The sequence below is a fragment of the Aphelocoma coerulescens genome, chromosome 1 (assembly GCF_041296385.1).
Source record: "Aphelocoma coerulescens isolate FSJ_1873_10779 chromosome 1, UR_Acoe_1.0, whole genome shotgun sequence".
NCBI classification, from domain to species: Eukaryota; Metazoa; Chordata; class Aves; order Passeriformes; family Corvidae; genus Aphelocoma; species Aphelocoma coerulescens.
In genome coordinates, this window is record NC_091013.1 from 77835055 (window position 1) to 77853498 (window position 18444).

Consider the following 18444-nt stretch of genomic DNA (forward strand, 5'->3'; position numbering starts at 1 on the left):
ATTTTAGAGTGTGTATGGTTACACAAAACCCCCTACTTTCCACACACAGGCCCATACTTTCATAGAATCTATGTTTCCATGTGTTGCTTCTGGACTAAAACAGAAAATCAGATGGCTACAGGTTGTGTTTTGGTGATTGGGTTAATAATTTTTTTATTCCTCTGGTCATTTCTGAATTACCAATTAAAGGAAGCAAGAAATAGGGAGGACATAAGCAAAGGCTTGATTACTACTACATTACAGTAAGATGCAGAAGTAGCAATTTCTCCTAAAGAAAGCAAAAGCCACATTAAAAAAGTATCTGGGCATTTTGTGTGTTCCTACAAACAGAAATAAACCTGATCAGAAGCATTTAAATCTCCCATGTCTAACTGCTTGATTTTTTCCAGTTTGGATTCTGGTGGTTTGGAATGAAATTTACCCAGATTTCATAGGAAGAGCTTTCTCCTTGTTTTCCCAGGGCAACAGTTTCTACTTGAAGAAACTGGCAGCTACCAGATGATTAAAATTTTTGCTTTGAATACTGATGTTCTATGACTCCAATTTTGGAATTAACATATCTTTTCTGAGTTGGCTACTGCGCCTCCCATTTACCTGTAAACGTTTGGGGTTTTTTTTCTGCTACCAGGACAGTTTTTCATCTGGAGAACTCCATTTAAAGCTTCTATATGTCTTTCTTTTTTCTTTTTTATTTTTTTTTTTCACTTATTGCCTCAGTAAGTATCCCTTGCATAGAATTCTTTTTGGAAAGAATTTCTTCACAGAAAGGGTGATTAGACATTGGAATGGCCTGCCCAGGGAGGTGGTGGAGTCACTGTCCCTGGAGGTGTTTGAGGAAAGGCTGGACATGGCACTCAGTGCCATGGTGTAGCTGACATGGGGGTGTTCAGCCACAGGTTGGACTCGATGATCTCAGAGGTCTTTTCCAAGCTAAGTAACTGTGATTCTATGAATCACAATGTTTGAAGGAGCCTCCATCATTTGCTCATTGGTATCATTGAACTAAGTGCAAGATTATAAAACTTGGAAAAATCCTTTCATACTTTTCTTAGAATATTTTGGGTCACTCTATACATCTGAGCATAAATTTGTGCAGTATTTTCCCTGGCTGCTTCCAGGGAGGATATATAAAGTTGTTCATCATTCTCTATCTTACGAAGTGAGACAATTATGAAAACATCTGAGTCGTAGAAACAGCTTGTCACCTGAATTAAAAAATGTGAAAGAATATTGTTCTAGTATTTCAGTCCAGGCTAGTGAGCATCCAAAAAAGTACTTAAAAATACACCTAACATCATTAGGGTTATTTACACGACTCTTACTAAAAAGTGCAATACTAAGGGTTCCTCTTCCTCTCTGACAACCTGAAGCTTACATGATTTGCCTCCAAAGAAACTGCAAGACATTGTACAGACTCATTCCTTTGGTGATCTGCCACTGAAGAAGGGAGTTGGAAGATACAGCACAGTAGCTACTGCACAAAAAATAAAAACAACCCAAAACAAAACAAAATACCACCCTAATCTGAAGTTACTGTATTTATTTCAGCTCCTGAGAAAAAGTGCATGTACCATTCCCACTGTCTAAAAACAAAAAAATCTTACTTGTACAAGGATTTCTGCTAACTTCAACCATAATCTAACTGTAAAGGATGTGAATAGGATGTGAAATGTGTTTTTTGTTAAAATGAACTTACTGCCTTTCTCATACTCTGCTGCAGTTCTTTGGTTACAACTTCCTTTTATTTTGCTGGAATGGAACAAGTCTTTTGTTACATTGTATAGGAATGTACAGGAAGATCATTATCAATATTAGGCAGTAGTTAAAGGAAGGGTTAGTCTTCTCCAAGGGGAAAATTCAGGTGAAAGCTGCTTTTTATTGCTCTTGTTTGAGTAAGAGAGGAATTTGACTACCAATCAATCATTTTCAAAGGCAGTCCATGACTCAGTCTTGCAGCACAAGACACTGGATAACATCTAAATTCATCAAGTATGAAACATTATCCTGGTGTGAATAAGAAAATAAGTTAAATAGAAGAATCTTCTCGGACGCTGCCAATGAATAGCTTCAAAATTACTGGTATCTCCACTGAAAAAAATAGTTGGGCAGAAGCTTCTAAATTCTGCCTGCCTACAAGTGCACATCATACATTTGATATTAGAAGATAGTTTTTTCACAACCAGAATCCCTTTTTTAGCTGAAACAAAAATATTATGGCATTACCTGAATCAGAATTTGGAGTAGATCTACTAGATGAGGCAAATTTGCAACAGGCTGTAAAAAACTTCTGGATATGAAGTGACAAAAGATTTCTCCAAGATTCATCTGAGTCATGAAGAAGGATATCATGAATCAGGTATGGAAGCAAAGTTTGACACAAGTCTGTTTTCACCTAGAAAACAATAATGCACGGGAGCTGCTGAGAAAGAAATGCTTTTTGGTTGTCTTTCTCAGGTTACAACCAAACTCACAATTAATCAAACTTGAGAAAGAACATGCAAACCACTCAACAGGGCTATGCTGGCATTCAGTTAAAGAAGCCATATAAAGTTCACTTATGTTTAAAATTATCTTTTAAATTCTGTATTTTGAGAGCATATTTTATGAGTACCTGCAATATATGACTACAAAGGTCCTGAATTATTTAATAGCAGAAACTACTACCTGCTATCAAGACGAGTAAATGTATTTCTTGTGCATCACAGCACACATACATGTACAATGATTTAGCTCACCTCACACAGTGGCTTCATTAACTGGAGAACTTCATTTTTCACACCTCCACTGTCCAATATTGAACTAGTAAGGTGCTTGATCCAGGTCTCGTGACTTTCTCCCAGAGGAATCCACAGGTTTGTGTCATCCAATCTTTCTAAAGGAGCCTCTGTATCATTGGCAGGTACTACAAGAAACTACAAAGAAAATATACATATTGCAAACATTAAAAAATTCTATGGCATTTTAAAATGCCATACCAGAGTGTACACATTAAAATATATTAACTGGTCCTTCAAATGATTAACAATATCAATTTTGTTCATGCAAATGTAAAGTTTTCCAAAGAAATCTGAAAGTATTAAAAATAAAATTTTACTGGCAAGATCAACAAGGTCACATTAGGCATCACATTTAATTTACAAATAAAAAGATTGAAAATTAGGAAATATCCGATTTATGGTTAATTATGCACTTTCTTCTGACTTATTTTCCACCATTTTTTGCACCAAATAACACTGGAATCCTGAGAAAGAATGTATTACATTATTAATCATATAACCAAAAATTGTCTGTCTAAATGAAACCACACAGCTTTCTAATGTCAAATTAGTAATTTCCTACATGAAGGGTAAGCTGCAACTGGTAAAATAGAAAGGAGAAACAGATGTACAAAAGCAATCAGATTTGCAATTATATTGATGCCAAATTTGGCATTTATCAAAGCCTATCTCAAATACACTTTTAAATCTGCTTTTTAAAAAAATATATATATTTCTTTTTTTCTCTACTCCATATGCCATGTATATAAGGTGTATCAGAAGTACCTTTTTCCTAGATGTTCTGAAAGGCTGTAGATAGATTAACATGGGATCAGCTTTACTTTTATAAACTTCCCAAAATTCATTGCCAGACTTGGTGGCTAATATGTTTTTCAAACAGGAAACAGCAGCAGCTCTAACATCAATACTGAAAAAATAACATACACACAACATAGTTATTATTAATTTCATTCAGGTATTTTATTTTCAAAATCACCTTTATAAATATACAAGATAAATAATTCCACAACCTATGTGTGCATCAAATCAGAAATTTTTGGAGAAGGAATATGCCATTGCACATTTCATTACAAAACAAAGCCAGAGTATTTACTCCACAGCACTGCTACCCTCTCCAGCACAGAGGAGACTCTCTGGCTTGCATTCTACTACAGAATTTCTAGGAAACATCTAAGACTGACTGAGTAAATAATCTGACCCTTGGAGAAGCACATGGTCGGACACTAACAGGTATTAAGAACACTTCACAAGAGTTACTCTGAGGTGATCTGAACAATGTAAAACTTAATGACTACTATTTTGCTTTGAGCTAACTAAATAAGTAAGAATACTCACCAATTATCTGTTAAAGCAGTGTTTATTTGAATTAACATTATGAAGACCCACTGAAGTTTTCTATCTTCAAGTAAGTCTGCTGCTCTAGAATCCAGTGCATTTTCAGCACGCTGAAGAGCTGTGGTGGAGAAATCCATGGGACCTATTTCTCCCAAGCAACTTCCAACAGCCTCTGCAAATACATGTAATTTTATAGTCTTTCTGTAGTCTTAAGCACACTAAAACAAGGTCTCACCCTACTTTTAGAACTGAGACTGTTATGGGTAAAAAGCAGCACACATTTATAAATAATCACGTAAGGAGCTTTATGATTAAAATTACATATAAACGAATTTTGCAGCTGAAGACTCATAAATATCAGTTATGCTTTTTAACTCAATTTTCTAGGAGTGCCTACGGCTCTGAGTTTTCCAGCTTATATCAGATATGTATTTTATGTTTACTTCTGTCAGAAACTGGCAAATGGAAAAGGCCAGAATCACTCATTTTCAATCCCTAAAGGGTATGGTAAGTACAAACAGTAGCCTGTGTGACCCCAAACAGTAGACTGTAACCTCAGTAAGAATTAATCTACATTTTACATGAAAGTGTGTATCAATGTGTCCCTCATTTACTTTACAGACAAAATACTTTATTAAAATACACAACTACTGAAAAAACGGTAAAATAAAACAAAACAAAACTGACCTTGAAAATAATTTTTAACAAGGGATGTTAAATGTTCAACAGAAAGAAAACAAAATGTATTTCCCTGCTCTTCCCTTCATACTCTGCAGGTGTGTTGAAGTGGGAAGCACAGTGGGAAGAAACACTGAGAACAAGCACAGTTTCAGTCTGGTGTTTGCAATGACAGCCCTAATTTGCCTGTGGGACTGATTAACTTACCCAGCACTGCTTTTTCTCCTGTATGGTTAACTGCCATCTTGGACAGCTGCAGTAAGCTCACCACCAATTTCACTACTACAGAATCTTCTGGCTTTTCTATCATTCAGAAAGAAAAATAGATGCCAAACATGTCAGTATATTTGTAACGTGAAGTTATTAGAAGAAAACACCACTTCGGTGTCTTTTACCTACAAATATCAATATGCATTACTAATGTTGCAGCAAGTTGGTATTAAACAATACATGAACTAAATTGCTGATTTTTCTTATTCATTATGGCTTGGAAAAATGTCTGTGCATTTGAATAAGCCAAAGAATCCCCTAAACTAGAATGCACATATGCAATTATTTTCAGTGTTTTGATGCAAAAATTATAGTTAAATACATGAAATATTACTATAAGTTGGTGTAAGAATGCTATTTGAAACAGTGAAGTCATACTGTGTGGCTCCACTGACAGCCCTTAAGCTAATGTCATCATTCTGTTCTAAATCTGAATCCAAGGAATACCTCAAAATTAGGCTTTCTGCCAGGAATTTCTACGAATTTGATTAGCTTTCGGTTGCCAAATTAACCTTGCCAAATTATAAACTCTCAAGATAGGTATTTCCTTATATATTTGCTCTCTGCCTGAGGTCTTTTTTAAAAATAAACATTCTAAACAAAATGGTCTAGGAAAAAATATGTCAGTGTAAGGAAGAAAAAAACCACCAAGAAAGCAGTCCTTTTTTAAAAAGTGCTAATCAGAGTGGAAACGTGGAATTGGACTTTATGCTTGTTTACATCTTTATAAAAATGAATACATATAATAATATAAAGTGCTTAATAGAATTTTATTATAAGGCAAAAGCAAGGCAACGGGCCCATCAGGCCTGCCAGCCTGTCTCCAGGAAAGCAAGAGAAAGTACTTTCTTCTCAGGTCTTGCCTGAGCACATCTTCATACCTAATAATCTCTACAAAATATGTCCAACTTGTTTTAAGGTCAGTTATGTGGTTAATTTCCACAGTAAATTGCATGGTAAATATATTTTGAAGAAATTACACAATTTTTCTTGCAGAATTTAATCTGGGATTTAATTCTGGGCTTTAATTCCTTCACTATGATAGAAGTGGTAAGTACTCCCTACTTATGCTTCATAGTTCGTACCAGTTCATACACCTACTCCCTACTTCATACTCCCTACTTATGCTTCACCAGTTCATACACCTCCCTCTATCTCTATTCTCTCTCTTTCCCAGTCTCACAAGGCTCTCCTCTGATGGAAGTTGTTCCACACAAGCTTGTTGCCCTTTCACTAACTCTGTTCAGAGTTTGGAAACTAAAATTGTAAATGACATACAAGATGTAGGGGCCAAAATGCACTTGCACCTGGCCTTACAAGATTACAATTCTTATCCAAATTTTACTTTGCCCTTATTGACAATTAATTACATCATCTCTTTTTATCTTCCTGTCATGCACACAAGCTGATGGAAACTTGATGTAGAGGAGAAAAGTGAAATGGTCTGGCACAATTATCTGAAAACCAAAATAGGAAGAAACTGAGTCTGGATTGAGGACTGAAACACAATCCTGGCACCTGTCAAAATCCAGCTAAACTAAATCCTACCATTTATTCTGAGAGTTTTACTTTCTAACATGCCTTTAATAAATTGAAGCTTCATTACATTTAAAAGAGTAGGGAGATTCATATACAAGAAAACTCACTAAGCAATAATAAATCAATATACTTCTACGTTAACCTGGTCACTCACAATCATGCATGCCCCATGCCAAAAGCTTGAAGGGTATTTTATCCTCTCTATCATGTAACACCTCATCTAGTATTTATAATGCACTTTGCTAAAGATACTTCTGAAGTTGCATGAATCGTAAATGTCATTCTACTCTGCATGTGAAATTATAATATTACATTGTTAAACATACAAAAACCAAGACAAAAAATAAAACATTCAATGTCAAATTAGAATAGGGTACATCACTAAACACCTAAAACTAGGTAGAAAAGAAATAAAACACATAATCAGATATCAGTACCCTGGAAGATTTTCAGGAGATCCTTCATCTGATCTTTATATTGTTCCAACTTTTTGCGTAAATCATACAGTCCTTCAAGCCGTGTTAAAGGCAGTGAATCACAAACCCCGACGGAGAGAAAGTGATTAATTTCCTGCAAAATAACACTGTATTATAGCATATAGCATACAAACACAGCATACAACATATAGCATACAAACAAAGGAAAAGAAGTGGCTCTCAGCAGTTCACAATGTGGATGCAAAGTAAAAGTGGAGACCTACAAGAATCTCCGTGGCTGAAACCAGCAATAAAAAGACTCCACGTGTCTCATTTAAACTTAAACTATAGTTAGAAAGTAATTCTTCTGTGGAAAGTTTGCATTACAAAAAACCATTATATTGTGAGATGTATTTTAATTACCTCCAAAAGAGAATATGATCCTTTACTGTATTTTATTTTCTGTTGAGCTGCTCGCAAATCTTTAAAAGCTGGATATTCAGGAAAAGGATCTAAGCCTTTGATTGCTTGGTACAGACTTTCATTATCCTTATTATCTATCACCAGATACTTCAACAAGCCTAGGACCTGAACATCAAAAGTAAACGAAAACCAAAAAAGACAAAGGAACATTTTTGAGCCATATTTCTTATTCAGGTTATAAAGTTTGTATTTCTCTAAGTTCCATTAAACTGGTAAGATGATTTATTTACACTGTTAAAAGCTGTAAGATGTTTAGAGGCTTGGGGAAATCACAGATACATTGTAAAATGGTGGGGCATTTTTGCTCTTCCTCTTCCCAAACAGAAATCAAAGCTTTTATTATCACAGCCTGCAGTTTTATTCTGTCCTTTGATTAAGCTGATTTCAAATGCTGAGATTCAATATAAACTCTATGATATTCACAATGATTTAACAACACACTGCACCCAAGTAGTTCTGGTGTTATTAGGACTTCACTGTTCTTACCAAAGTGCTGGTAATTTGAAATTTAGACAAATGCCTGTATGTCATAACTTACTACCCAAATCACTGAACTCTGGCAGAATTTGTATAACAACATATCTACAACTTGAATAAATGCTTGTCAAAGAGGTGCTATACCTTCTTTGGAAAAACATTGCTTTTATGCTTTACTTAAAAATCAATGCAACTGGATATTCAATCCAAGTACCTTTGAGGAGTTTTAAATCTAAATGATGAGGGGTTTATTTGAAGACTTGTATTTACCTGAAAATTATCAACTAGTCTCCATTCAATGCTAGAAGAAAAAATAAAAAAGAAGAAACTGAAAAGTGATCCCTAGAAGGTGGGCATCCCTGCAGGAGTATGATATGAGAAGGTTTCATGTTTTACATCAGTTCCAATTCAGAGAAATTTCTGTCATCCCTACTTCTTTCCTGCCCAGGGATACCCTGGCATGTTGCCTTTGCAGATGTGCATGTGCAACTGTTTACATAGACATACTGTAAATCTGATCACAATCACAAAGCTGTGAAACAAGACTGCCAAGTTATTTTCAGCTGGATCACCACAGCCCTCCAGCTGAACTGGAAGTACAAGGAGGAGGACAGCACAGGGCTACAGTGCAACCATGGAGATACCTGTGGTACAATGGAATCAGATTAAGCCAGAAGGCAACATGAGTACTGAAGTGGAACAGGCACACTCTTCTCACCTACAGTTACTAATTTTAAGTCTCTGAATCTTCTTATATTTTTAGCCCCAGCAGAATGCACATAAAAAGCAACACCAGAGGGAAAACAATGCTTGTCACACAACAGAAACTGCTTTGTTTCCCTTTTTAAGGCCTGTGCACTACATTTCTTTTTAATGATAATTTGTTAAATAAATAGCTCAACTACTGAAATCTATTCTCTGCACACACTTCTTCTTTGTCCTTTAGACACCTTCTCATACCAAAGCTCTTCATCATATTTCCCATGAAATCATCCACAGTTTTTCAAGGAATTGCTTAGCTACTTGATGTGCTATTTGGCGAAACGGTAGTATCAAAAGTGAAGTTGCATTTAAAAAAATTAAAGGCATAGTATTACATCCCAAATAATAGTTTTTATATAAATCTCCAAAGCATAGGAAAAAGGAATTAAAATTGAGCATGAGTATAGATAGAGCCTTAAGAACAGTGAACATGAACTGGAAAGCTAACAGGTAAGGAATAAACAGCAACACAAAACTACCTGTTCCTGAATCTGAGACTGGTCCATGGCAAGAGGTATTAGGGTTCCTACAATAACATGAAGGTGGGTCTCCAGAGCATCGCTGCAACATGTAACTGCTGTGTGGCAAACATGATGCAGAAGATCACAGCAGAGTGAAAAGCTGCGCATGGATATGTCTCTGACTATGATGGGTCTGTCACAGGAAACAAAGCGAAACAGAAGAAATACCAATTGTCACTGTCTCAAGTATCAACATTTTATACATGAGGGAATAATATGGGAAAAGGAAAAGAAAACCAGGAAGAATTTATTCTAAACTTTAAAATTTATGAACTCTATCAATCAGCTCTAAAGACTTATCTCAGGAGACACAGAAAAACTGAAACACGCTGAATTTGACTGATCACTTTAGAAAATGGAATAAAACCTTGTAGAAAAATATATACCAAAGAGAAGAAAAATCCCCAAACAGGTTTTAGATTATTATTTGTCAGGACAATCTTGACAGAAGCAGAACAAAGTGGGAAACATGCTCTCTGATTCCTTCTCTATCTAAAATGACCATCAGTTAAAAAAAAAAAATTAGGTTATAAAGGACACCTGGAGATTATCTAGTCCAGCTTCCCCCCTGAAGCAGGGTCAGCTTCAAATTCAGATCAGGTTCTCAGGGTTTTGTTGAGCTGAATTCTGACATATTCCTTAGATGGAGAACCAATAGCTTCCCTGAGAAACTTGCTCCACTGTTTGACTATTCTCACTGTGAAAATCCTTTCCCTTACGTCCAACCACAATCCCCCATATTGCAGCTTGCTGGGTGCTACCCCTTGTCCTTTCACTGTGCACTTCTAAGAAAAATCTGGCTCTACCTTCCCCACAAGGTATCTTCCCCTCCAGAAATTGGAGAAATTAGATCAACTCAATTTTTCCCCTCTGGGGTCTTCCACTCAAACCATCCTGGTTTGTCATTCATTATCTCTTATAAGACTCAAGGGGGGAATGGCTGCTTCCCTCAGCTTGCTGGCCATGCTTCTGCCAGCATGGCTGAGTACATGGTCAGCCTGCGGTGATAAAGGGTGAGCTGCTGACTCATCCAGCTCCTCTTCGTAGACAGACCCCAGGCCTGAACTCATGATGGGATATCCTGGTGATATCAGGGTGGGATATCACCTGGGATATTCCACCCCAGGTGAGAGACTTAGGGGTTGCTTTTGTTCAGCCCCACAAGGACCTGCTGTCCCACCCCTGTAGCGAGGTGAGGTCCCTCTGAGCAGCAGCATTGCTCTCCAGTGCCTCAACAGCCCCTGCCCCAGCTCAGTGTTCAACACAACAGTAGGTCCCATAATAATGCATTTACCATAAAATCCACACACCTCTTCAATATCTCAGGGTATGAAATGCTTCAAACCAGCCAAGCATCAATTTATACATAAACTCAGAGACATTTATGCAAATAACTGTCTGTGAAACCCAGAGTTAAAGCTCAAATAAGAAAACACCTGTAAGTCTTCTTTGTAAAAGGCAAGAATCCTGCTTAAATTTTAACCTGATAAAGGACCAGTTTCCTCAACCTGAAGGCAAGCAGTTCTCACTTTGCTAGGTACTTACTGGTGAGAATGTTAATGTCAACACTCCAATTAACTCAATAAGCACATTTTATTTGACATGTGCTTACTTTGCCCCTAACTTCACACTTTAAATTTTTCTCCCATATGCTTTAAATTCCTAAACACCCTGCCATCAAAATCTCCCAACACTGCCTATTCCTACAATTTGATAGCCTATCACAGATACAAAACCTGCAGTATAGCAAACATCTAAATACAAGGCTAGCACAAATTAGTCCATATTTTAGTAAGAGTTCCATGTTTAAATTCCGAAATTATAAAAGAATAGTGATTTAATTTTTAATTTTAGCAAATTCTAACTAATTTTCCTGATTAAATAACACCTGCTAGCAATATCAAAAGGTAAGGTTACAGGAGCCAAGGAGCACAGACAGAAGATCTAGAGATAATTACTTTCTTTACCTGCTATTGATGTGGTGAATCAGGGTGTAAATTACATCTCGGAGGACAAAAGCCCAGGCTCCTCCTAAACTGTCCTTGATCTCTTTAAGTAACAGACCAACAAACAAGTGATAAATTAAGAGAACTCTGTGTTTCTTATACATGTTTTTTGTATCTGATGCATGCTTACAAAGAGCTAGAAGGATTTTCTGGAACGAATCCTAAAAATGAATAAAACAGAAGTAAAAAACTATTCATAATGTCAATACAGATATCAAGAAAAAACTTTAAAAACCTAAAACCTAACATGGGCAAAAAAGCTTCATTATTTTTATTGCTTTAAACAAACAAAAGACCTGCAGAGAAACCAATTCTCCAAACAGGACAATAAGCCACATACTTCCTAATTTTCCTTTTTTATTCCCCCAACATGAGAAATGTTATGTACATTTTTCAGAAAGCCAAAGAGTTATGGCAATTTTTACCAAGAGGAAAAACATCAAATAAAAACCATTAAAACATCAGGTAAGGATTCAACCTGTATGTTTTCAAACATAATGTTCATGTGTGCAAACTGCACCATTTCACAGAACACAGCACTATAGATTGCAACTGTTAAAACTGTAAACTTAAAAAAAAAAGTAATTTTAAAACGCTAAGCAGGTTGTGTAACATTTTAAAAAACTTATTTCACTGTCTGGCAATACTAACTTTTACACTCAAAAGATTTAGCTAAAACATGGTTCAGTAAAGTTTTTTTCTTATTTTTATTTTATTTATAGATAGGCCAAGTAAGTTGACAACATATGCAATAACACAGCATAACTTTAAAAAGATACATTTCTAAGAAACAATGTTAGAAGACAGTAATATGTTTATGATTTATTGCAGGGCTGTATAATTTCCTATGTCTTCATATTTGCCTTTAACAAATGAAAATCAAGTGTCAAAAAATATCACTGAGTATAAAATTTAACACTGTCAGTAAAAGTAAGCAAATTTTATATTTTAATTGTAGGCTGTATTTAGTTAAAATTGACCAAATATAATTATTTTAGAACATTCTTCAGACATGTGACAAATATGCCACATTCTAAACCATGTCTGGTACACAGGGATTTCCCCAACCTTTAAAATAATCCTCTTTACTTTGCATGTATTATACAACGTATATAATTACATAATTTATGTGCTTATATAAGACATATTGTGTAACACGTATATTATAATAATTAATAAAATAATAGAATTATATAATGCACTTAACTCTGTCCCTGAATTAAGGACATTTCCCATTTCAGAAGGCAAACAAATGAACAGAAAAGGGTCTAAGGTTGTTTATCTTCCTCACACAGAAATGATGAAAATGTCTAATTTGACTAACAGGTACCCATAATAGAAATTCTGCATTCTACAGAAAAGTAAAATCATCATTACATACTTACAGGGCTTTTAGAAAGAACTTCTACAATACTTTTTAATTTGCTTTTATGACAGTTGCTAATATAGTCCAAGGTTGCCTTAATCACGTAAGATGGAAAATGAGGAGGATTAGGAGCAGGATCCAGTTCCCTAAATGAATAAAAAAGATTTATATTTTTCTTCTCAAAAATCAAACCACTTGTATCTAATACAGTAAGTCTTAATGAATAAACACATTAATTCCTAGAAAATATTTTCTGCTGTCAGTAAGAAGCACCAAAAGCATCCAGAAAAGTGACATGCACCTTATTTTGTAGCTACTTGTTGTGCCTCTATGGCAGCTTTCTAAACTGTACTTTCTTAACATTCTTTTGGTTTTTTTTAAAGATCATTTGTCTCATCTAAGGTATTTAGTACAAAAATCTAATTACAAGTCATGGGTATATCTTCTGCATTTTGTAATTGTGGGAACAATTTGGTTGAGAAAAAAGCAATCATGAATCTTGACATAAAAACAGAGTAGTGAGGTCTTCTGGGACACCTCAAAAAGAAAAGAAATGCGTCATGGTAGAAATAAAAGTGCATAATCTAAGTTTCATCACACTTGTTCCTACCATTTCCTTCTTAGAAAGAAGAGCTTTGTCTACAAGCAGACACCACAGTCTGTTAATAATCTCACTACAAAAAAAATTTTTGAAGAGTTCTTAAATCCTCAGCCATTTAACTTTTGGCAGATTTTCCCAGAAATGCTTTGGTTTCTTTCAACTTAGTATTTTTACAATAAAGGTATCTTCTTCGAGAACTTTAAAAAATGCAATGTTTTTCCAAAAATTTCTATCTGAGCATAAAAATCTGGAAAATTATTGTACAAATAGGGATATTTTAGGACAACAACAAAGACTGAAAAGCTAATAAACATGAAGACATTTATGGCACTAGACTATTTCTATTAATTAGGAATTTGTTTATTTGGCATTGTTTAACCAATCTCCTTACCAAAGACAAGATCTGCCCCTACAAGAAACAGTTCACTTTACCTCTCTGTGACTTCTAGTTATTAAAGACCATTAAAAGAATCACTTTAATTTAGAGACTAAAGCCTGACCAATTTAACAGACAGCAGTCCATCCAAACCTGAACTAATCTAAACTGGCAGTGCCACAGCAGTCCAGCTCATCAACACACAACAGCATTCGCTTGCACACCGTTCATTCCTTCCATTAGCTGCAGTATTACAGAGCTTCTTCTTCCTGATCTTGGGGAGTAACTACATGAAGGCACAACTATGATGTATCATTACTAATGACAGTAAATCCTTCAGTTCTCAGCTTCAGAGTTAGCTCTTCTTATGCCTGAAGCACACCTTCTAATGCACAATGTTACACACTCTCAGCATTTAGAGAACCTACAAGTACATACCTTATGTATTTACTTAGGTGAGACCCTCCTTCGACCGTGGTACCAGCTGGTTCATGTAAGGTCATCAACAGTTCAACCACAATCTCTGACAAGTTATTATGAGATAAATTGTCAATTTGCTACAAGAAGAAAAATAGCATTTTAATAAGAAAAAGGTATTTCAGCCAGAATTATTTCTTTGGCTTCTTAGAAAGCCCACTTTTCCTTGTCTAGATCCTCTATTTGTTCCATTATCCATGACATACAACTCATTCATAAATTAAGCCTGGTTAAGCTTCTCTATGGCAGTCACAAGTAGAACAATTTGCTTTCCTACAGTATATAGAAAAAAATTATGTTTCCTTTTACTTCTAGTTCCGAACACAGAGTCTGCCTATGGAGAAGATGGTTCCTCATAAAGCATTAAAAAATATTTTAAGAGGAAAATGTGACAGATATATGACAAAGAAACTCAGGGTTGTATAATGAATATTAAAATTTTTTTTTTTGCATTCTGAAAAAAATTATACCTCAGTCAACTGTCAGCCTGAAAGTTTCTATTGAATAGCTACTTGAAATCCTCGGGATGAAAATTGGTTAGCTTGAATTAAAATACTAATTTTGTACCTATAAATTTGAACTATTTACGCTTACATAATACATAAATGTTTCTTTCTGGTCTGTTAAACACTACAGAACTCAATTTACACATTTTAAATGGATACCTGTTTTCCTAAGCAGTTTTCATCCTTAAGCATGTCGTAGACTTTAGAAGCCATTTCTCTTTGCTCTGCTATTTCACTCTTTCCATGGCTTTGATAGACAAAGTATGGGAGGATATTGACAAGTAACTTTGGAAAACAGTCTGCCAGAACTTGTCTCCAGTCTTTTTCAATCTTGTTGGCAAGTGATTTCACATCTTCAAACTGACTTCTAATCACCAGGTGTGGAACCAGAACTTTGTAACACGACCTACACATAGCAAATACATTTCCAAAATGTCCTTAAATTACTTTTTAAAAAAACCTCGAGCATCTTATAGCAAATACCATTCCTCTACTGTATAACTAAAATTATAACCATTGTTTAGCTACTGCTACACACACAAAAAAAAATCTTACCTGCATAAATATAATAGATGTGATGCTCGGAATACATTTCAAAAGTTCTCAATGCATCACCTTACAACAGAATTCTGATTAATTACTATATTTAGCAATTTGAGACCCTGTGTCACAATTGTAAATAAAATCTAAATAATGTTTTCATACAGCAAACTTACCTGTAGAACTCCTCAAGGCTAGTATAGTTCAGAAGAACGTAAGGAAAAGCAGACAGGCTATATCCACTGTCATTTATTTTCAGCCACTCCATCACCAAATAGTCTAAATGTGATGTCATAAAGTCTTCTATATTTTTATAGCCAAAAATATCAGATACTTTTTTCAAAACCTGAAATGCATGCATTAAGACTGTGAAAATAGGGAGTACATGGTACTATGGCAAACTTACAATATTACACCTCCATGTGTACACTCCAGCCTTTTAATGAATTATTTGTGTAACTCAGCTCCTGTTTAGCATAAGCCATTTTACTATTTGCATTGCCATATATCAGAAGAGGGCAATCAAGGAACTACAACTAACCCACACAAGTTAAGAAAGGATGGCCAGTGCCCATTTTGCACGGTACAGACTGTGTGCAAAAACAGGAAGCAGTGAGTAGAAAAAAAGGATAAAAGGAACATGTGGACTTTAAAAATGACTAGCATGAAAGGCTGAAGTATAAACAGCAATCATTTCAGTACACCTCTGTGAACTTCAAAATAGAATTCCACACAACACATACCATCTTCCAATACTCTGCATTTATTTTACATATTTTCCACATAGGAAAACTTGCTTCCACTGGGTAGAACGATTTTTCTAAATGAGATCTGCAATATTCAATGTATAAAAGTCTATTTGTATTTCAGATCTGTGATTTGAACATACAAGATTTACCATTAAAATTGCCTTTAATGATTTCATTATTTCTATGTAAGTCATTAAATATAAAGACAAATTAATTCAGTTATGTAAGTCCCACGTTAGTCATACCTTTACAATATTTAACAAATTTCAATACTGAGATAAACATTTTGTAGCTTCCAATTGTAACCTACCCTTAATTTATAACCTAAATATAAAATAAAATGTTAGACTTGCCTTTTTCACAAGGTGAGGTTCTAATCCATTCTCTTTCACAGACTGGCAAATAGCAAACAGAGCTTGCTTTTCACAGACTGGACTGCAGCACAGAACCATGGTTATAAGCATCAGAAGAACTGCTTTTCCATTACCCTGTTTGTCCAAAAGGTCTTCAGGACTTACATCACCTCTGACCTTCAATAAGAAATTACAAAGAACTTGGACAAATATTCTGTTAAAGCAATTTCCTAGTTAATAAATGATCATAAATAATTTAAAATTAAGGGCACTGACATAAATACTGCTGAACATGTCTAGTCTCCTTTTTTTACTCCTTGATGCACATAGGGAAGAACTACCTTGCCATTCTCCTCGTTAAGGCATGGTGTTGCCAGGTAATGAGTTTAAATAAAAGCAACAAGAAACTGCAATGAAAGGGGAGAAGTTAACAGACACTGCCAAGCTGAGGGGACAGAACAAGGACTCAAAGCAACACAGAAACAAGACGATGACAAAGAGCTGGAGGTGACAGTACAGAGGGATGAAACAAGATGACAGAGATGAGGCCTCAGCAGCAAGGCCAGGGTACACAGCAGGCAAAGGGAACAGAGGAAAATGCAGCAGAGAGGCAACATGCAGGTAGATAACAGCATGACAGAAAAAAAAGGAAAATGTAGATGAAGTAGATGACTTAGCATGGTAGCAAGGAAGGAAGAAAAGTGAAAGACATTAAAAGAAAAATTAACAGTTAAAAAAATTCCACAGTACTATACCACACCGCTGTATTTCCCGTCATTGCACTGAAGTGTAACTTTTCCTTCACTTCAAGCTTCTGAATAGTTCAAAATTTTAAGCAAATCTCAATTTTGTGAAAAAGATTGCTCTAATACCACTAGAAACATGATCCTTCCGAAATTTACAAATTTGGTTTTATACTGTGTAAACACAAGATTTAATTTACACTGCCCCTTATTCATTATTTATATGTTTTCTAAAATATTGAGGCTACATTTTTCTATGATTTTGAAGTGTTACAGCACTGAGCCTGCAACAACAAATAGTATGATACAGAAGAGCAGTCTGAAACATATAGTTTACAAATTTACAAACTTCTAATATGGGTGAAACTGTGAGTGACTGGATGAGAAAGGAATTTCCTATCACTTTGTTTCACCAGCTCAGATTACCAGAAGTCCAGAAGAATTAATGCTTCTGGAAAACTAAACACGATCATGTTAATAGTAATTTTATTCAAAAGATCACAACCAGGCAAAACTAATGACTAGAGGTTGGTACCAGATTGCTCATTCCTTCCTGAACTCTGAGATATGCATTCTCAAAAGCCTTTTGCTGGAGCTTCAGGGGAAGAGGTTTTGACGTTCCAGAAGAATCTCTCTGTTTCACATCTTGAAACAAACTTCAAAAAAAAAGAATAATAATTATTAGCATAACTACAGAATTACTGTATGTTGTGAGTATCAAAAAGGTTCTGATTTTCTGAATATAATTATTTTTGTCTTAATTTCCTTATATTTTTTGATTTTCTTCTAGAGCAGTTTCTTTCTATATATCGATCTCTCACATCACAGAATAACTGAAATATAGACAAAGTCTAAACAACAAAATTTGGTAGGCTTTTATAGCCTGTCAAGATTGAAGTTCCAGAAGTACCAAGAAGAGCAGCTATGCAGTACGCCAAGTGACATCCAGTTAAGTGAAATGAAGCATTATTCTTATAAACAGAAAAAATATCTAAATTATCACCTGGTAATTGACCTTGCAGCAAGAATGCGAACTTGATGGTGACTGTCTGCAAGGAAATGTGGGAAAGCATCGCTCACAGGTAGATCTTCATTTTTCACATTAAGGATTGCCCACTTGCAATGAGGATCAACCTGAAGAAAATTAATATTGTGATTTAAATGTACAGAAGATACACAGAAATACACAGATCTTTAGACACTGTTTTTAAGTACATCTTAAGTAAGTATTGAGTATGCTAATGAATGCCAGAAAATCTGGGATTACCTCAAGCAGGGCTTTCATGCAGTTTAAAAGGGCCACTCTTACTGATGCTGTGCATTTCCCTCCTTGAGATAAATGCCTAAAACAAGGAATACTCAATTAAAGGAAAAAGTTGCCCACAATTTTAAGAAACATTCTAGAAAGTTAGCTTCTGCTGCTCACAGTTGATTCTTTTGTGCTCCATGGGCATGTTTGAGAGAATTTG

General features: G+C 35.2%; 1 protein-coding gene across 3 annotated transcripts in view; it reads right to left on the minus strand.

The window, feature by feature from the left end:
• The window catches only part of ATM (ATM serine/threonine kinase), a 59902-nt gene that overhangs the window by 25747 nt on the left and 15711 nt on the right, over positions 1-18444 (minus strand). For 2 of the 3 annotated variants that reach the window (XM_069014336.1, XM_069014331.1), the window contains exons 21-37: positions 18243-18318; positions 17979-18109; positions 17511-17631; positions 16233-16409; positions 15307-15476; positions 14750-14996; positions 14046-14164; positions 12650-12776; positions 11226-11425; positions 9217-9391; positions 7439-7603; positions 7037-7169; positions 4998-5093; positions 4113-4284; positions 3543-3684; positions 2736-2912; positions 2224-2392 (exon numbers count right to left, since the gene is read on the minus strand). In XM_069014336.1, coding sequence (XP_068870437.1) covers positions 2224-2392; positions 2736-2912; positions 3543-3684; positions 4113-4284; positions 4998-5093; positions 7037-7169; positions 7439-7603; positions 9217-9391; positions 11226-11425; positions 12650-12776; positions 14046-14164; positions 14750-14996; positions 15307-15476; positions 16233-16409; positions 17511-17631; positions 17979-18109; positions 18243-18318 — 2597 coding nt within the window. The remainder of the gene's footprint in view (positions 1-2223; positions 2393-2735; positions 2913-3542; positions 3685-4112; positions 4285-4997; positions 5094-7036; positions 7170-7438; positions 7604-9216; positions 9392-11225; positions 11426-12649; positions 12777-14045; positions 14165-14749; positions 14997-15306; positions 15477-16232; positions 16410-17510; positions 17632-17978; positions 18110-18242; positions 18319-18444) is intronic. The other variant, XM_069014347.1, reaches the window with a different exon arrangement.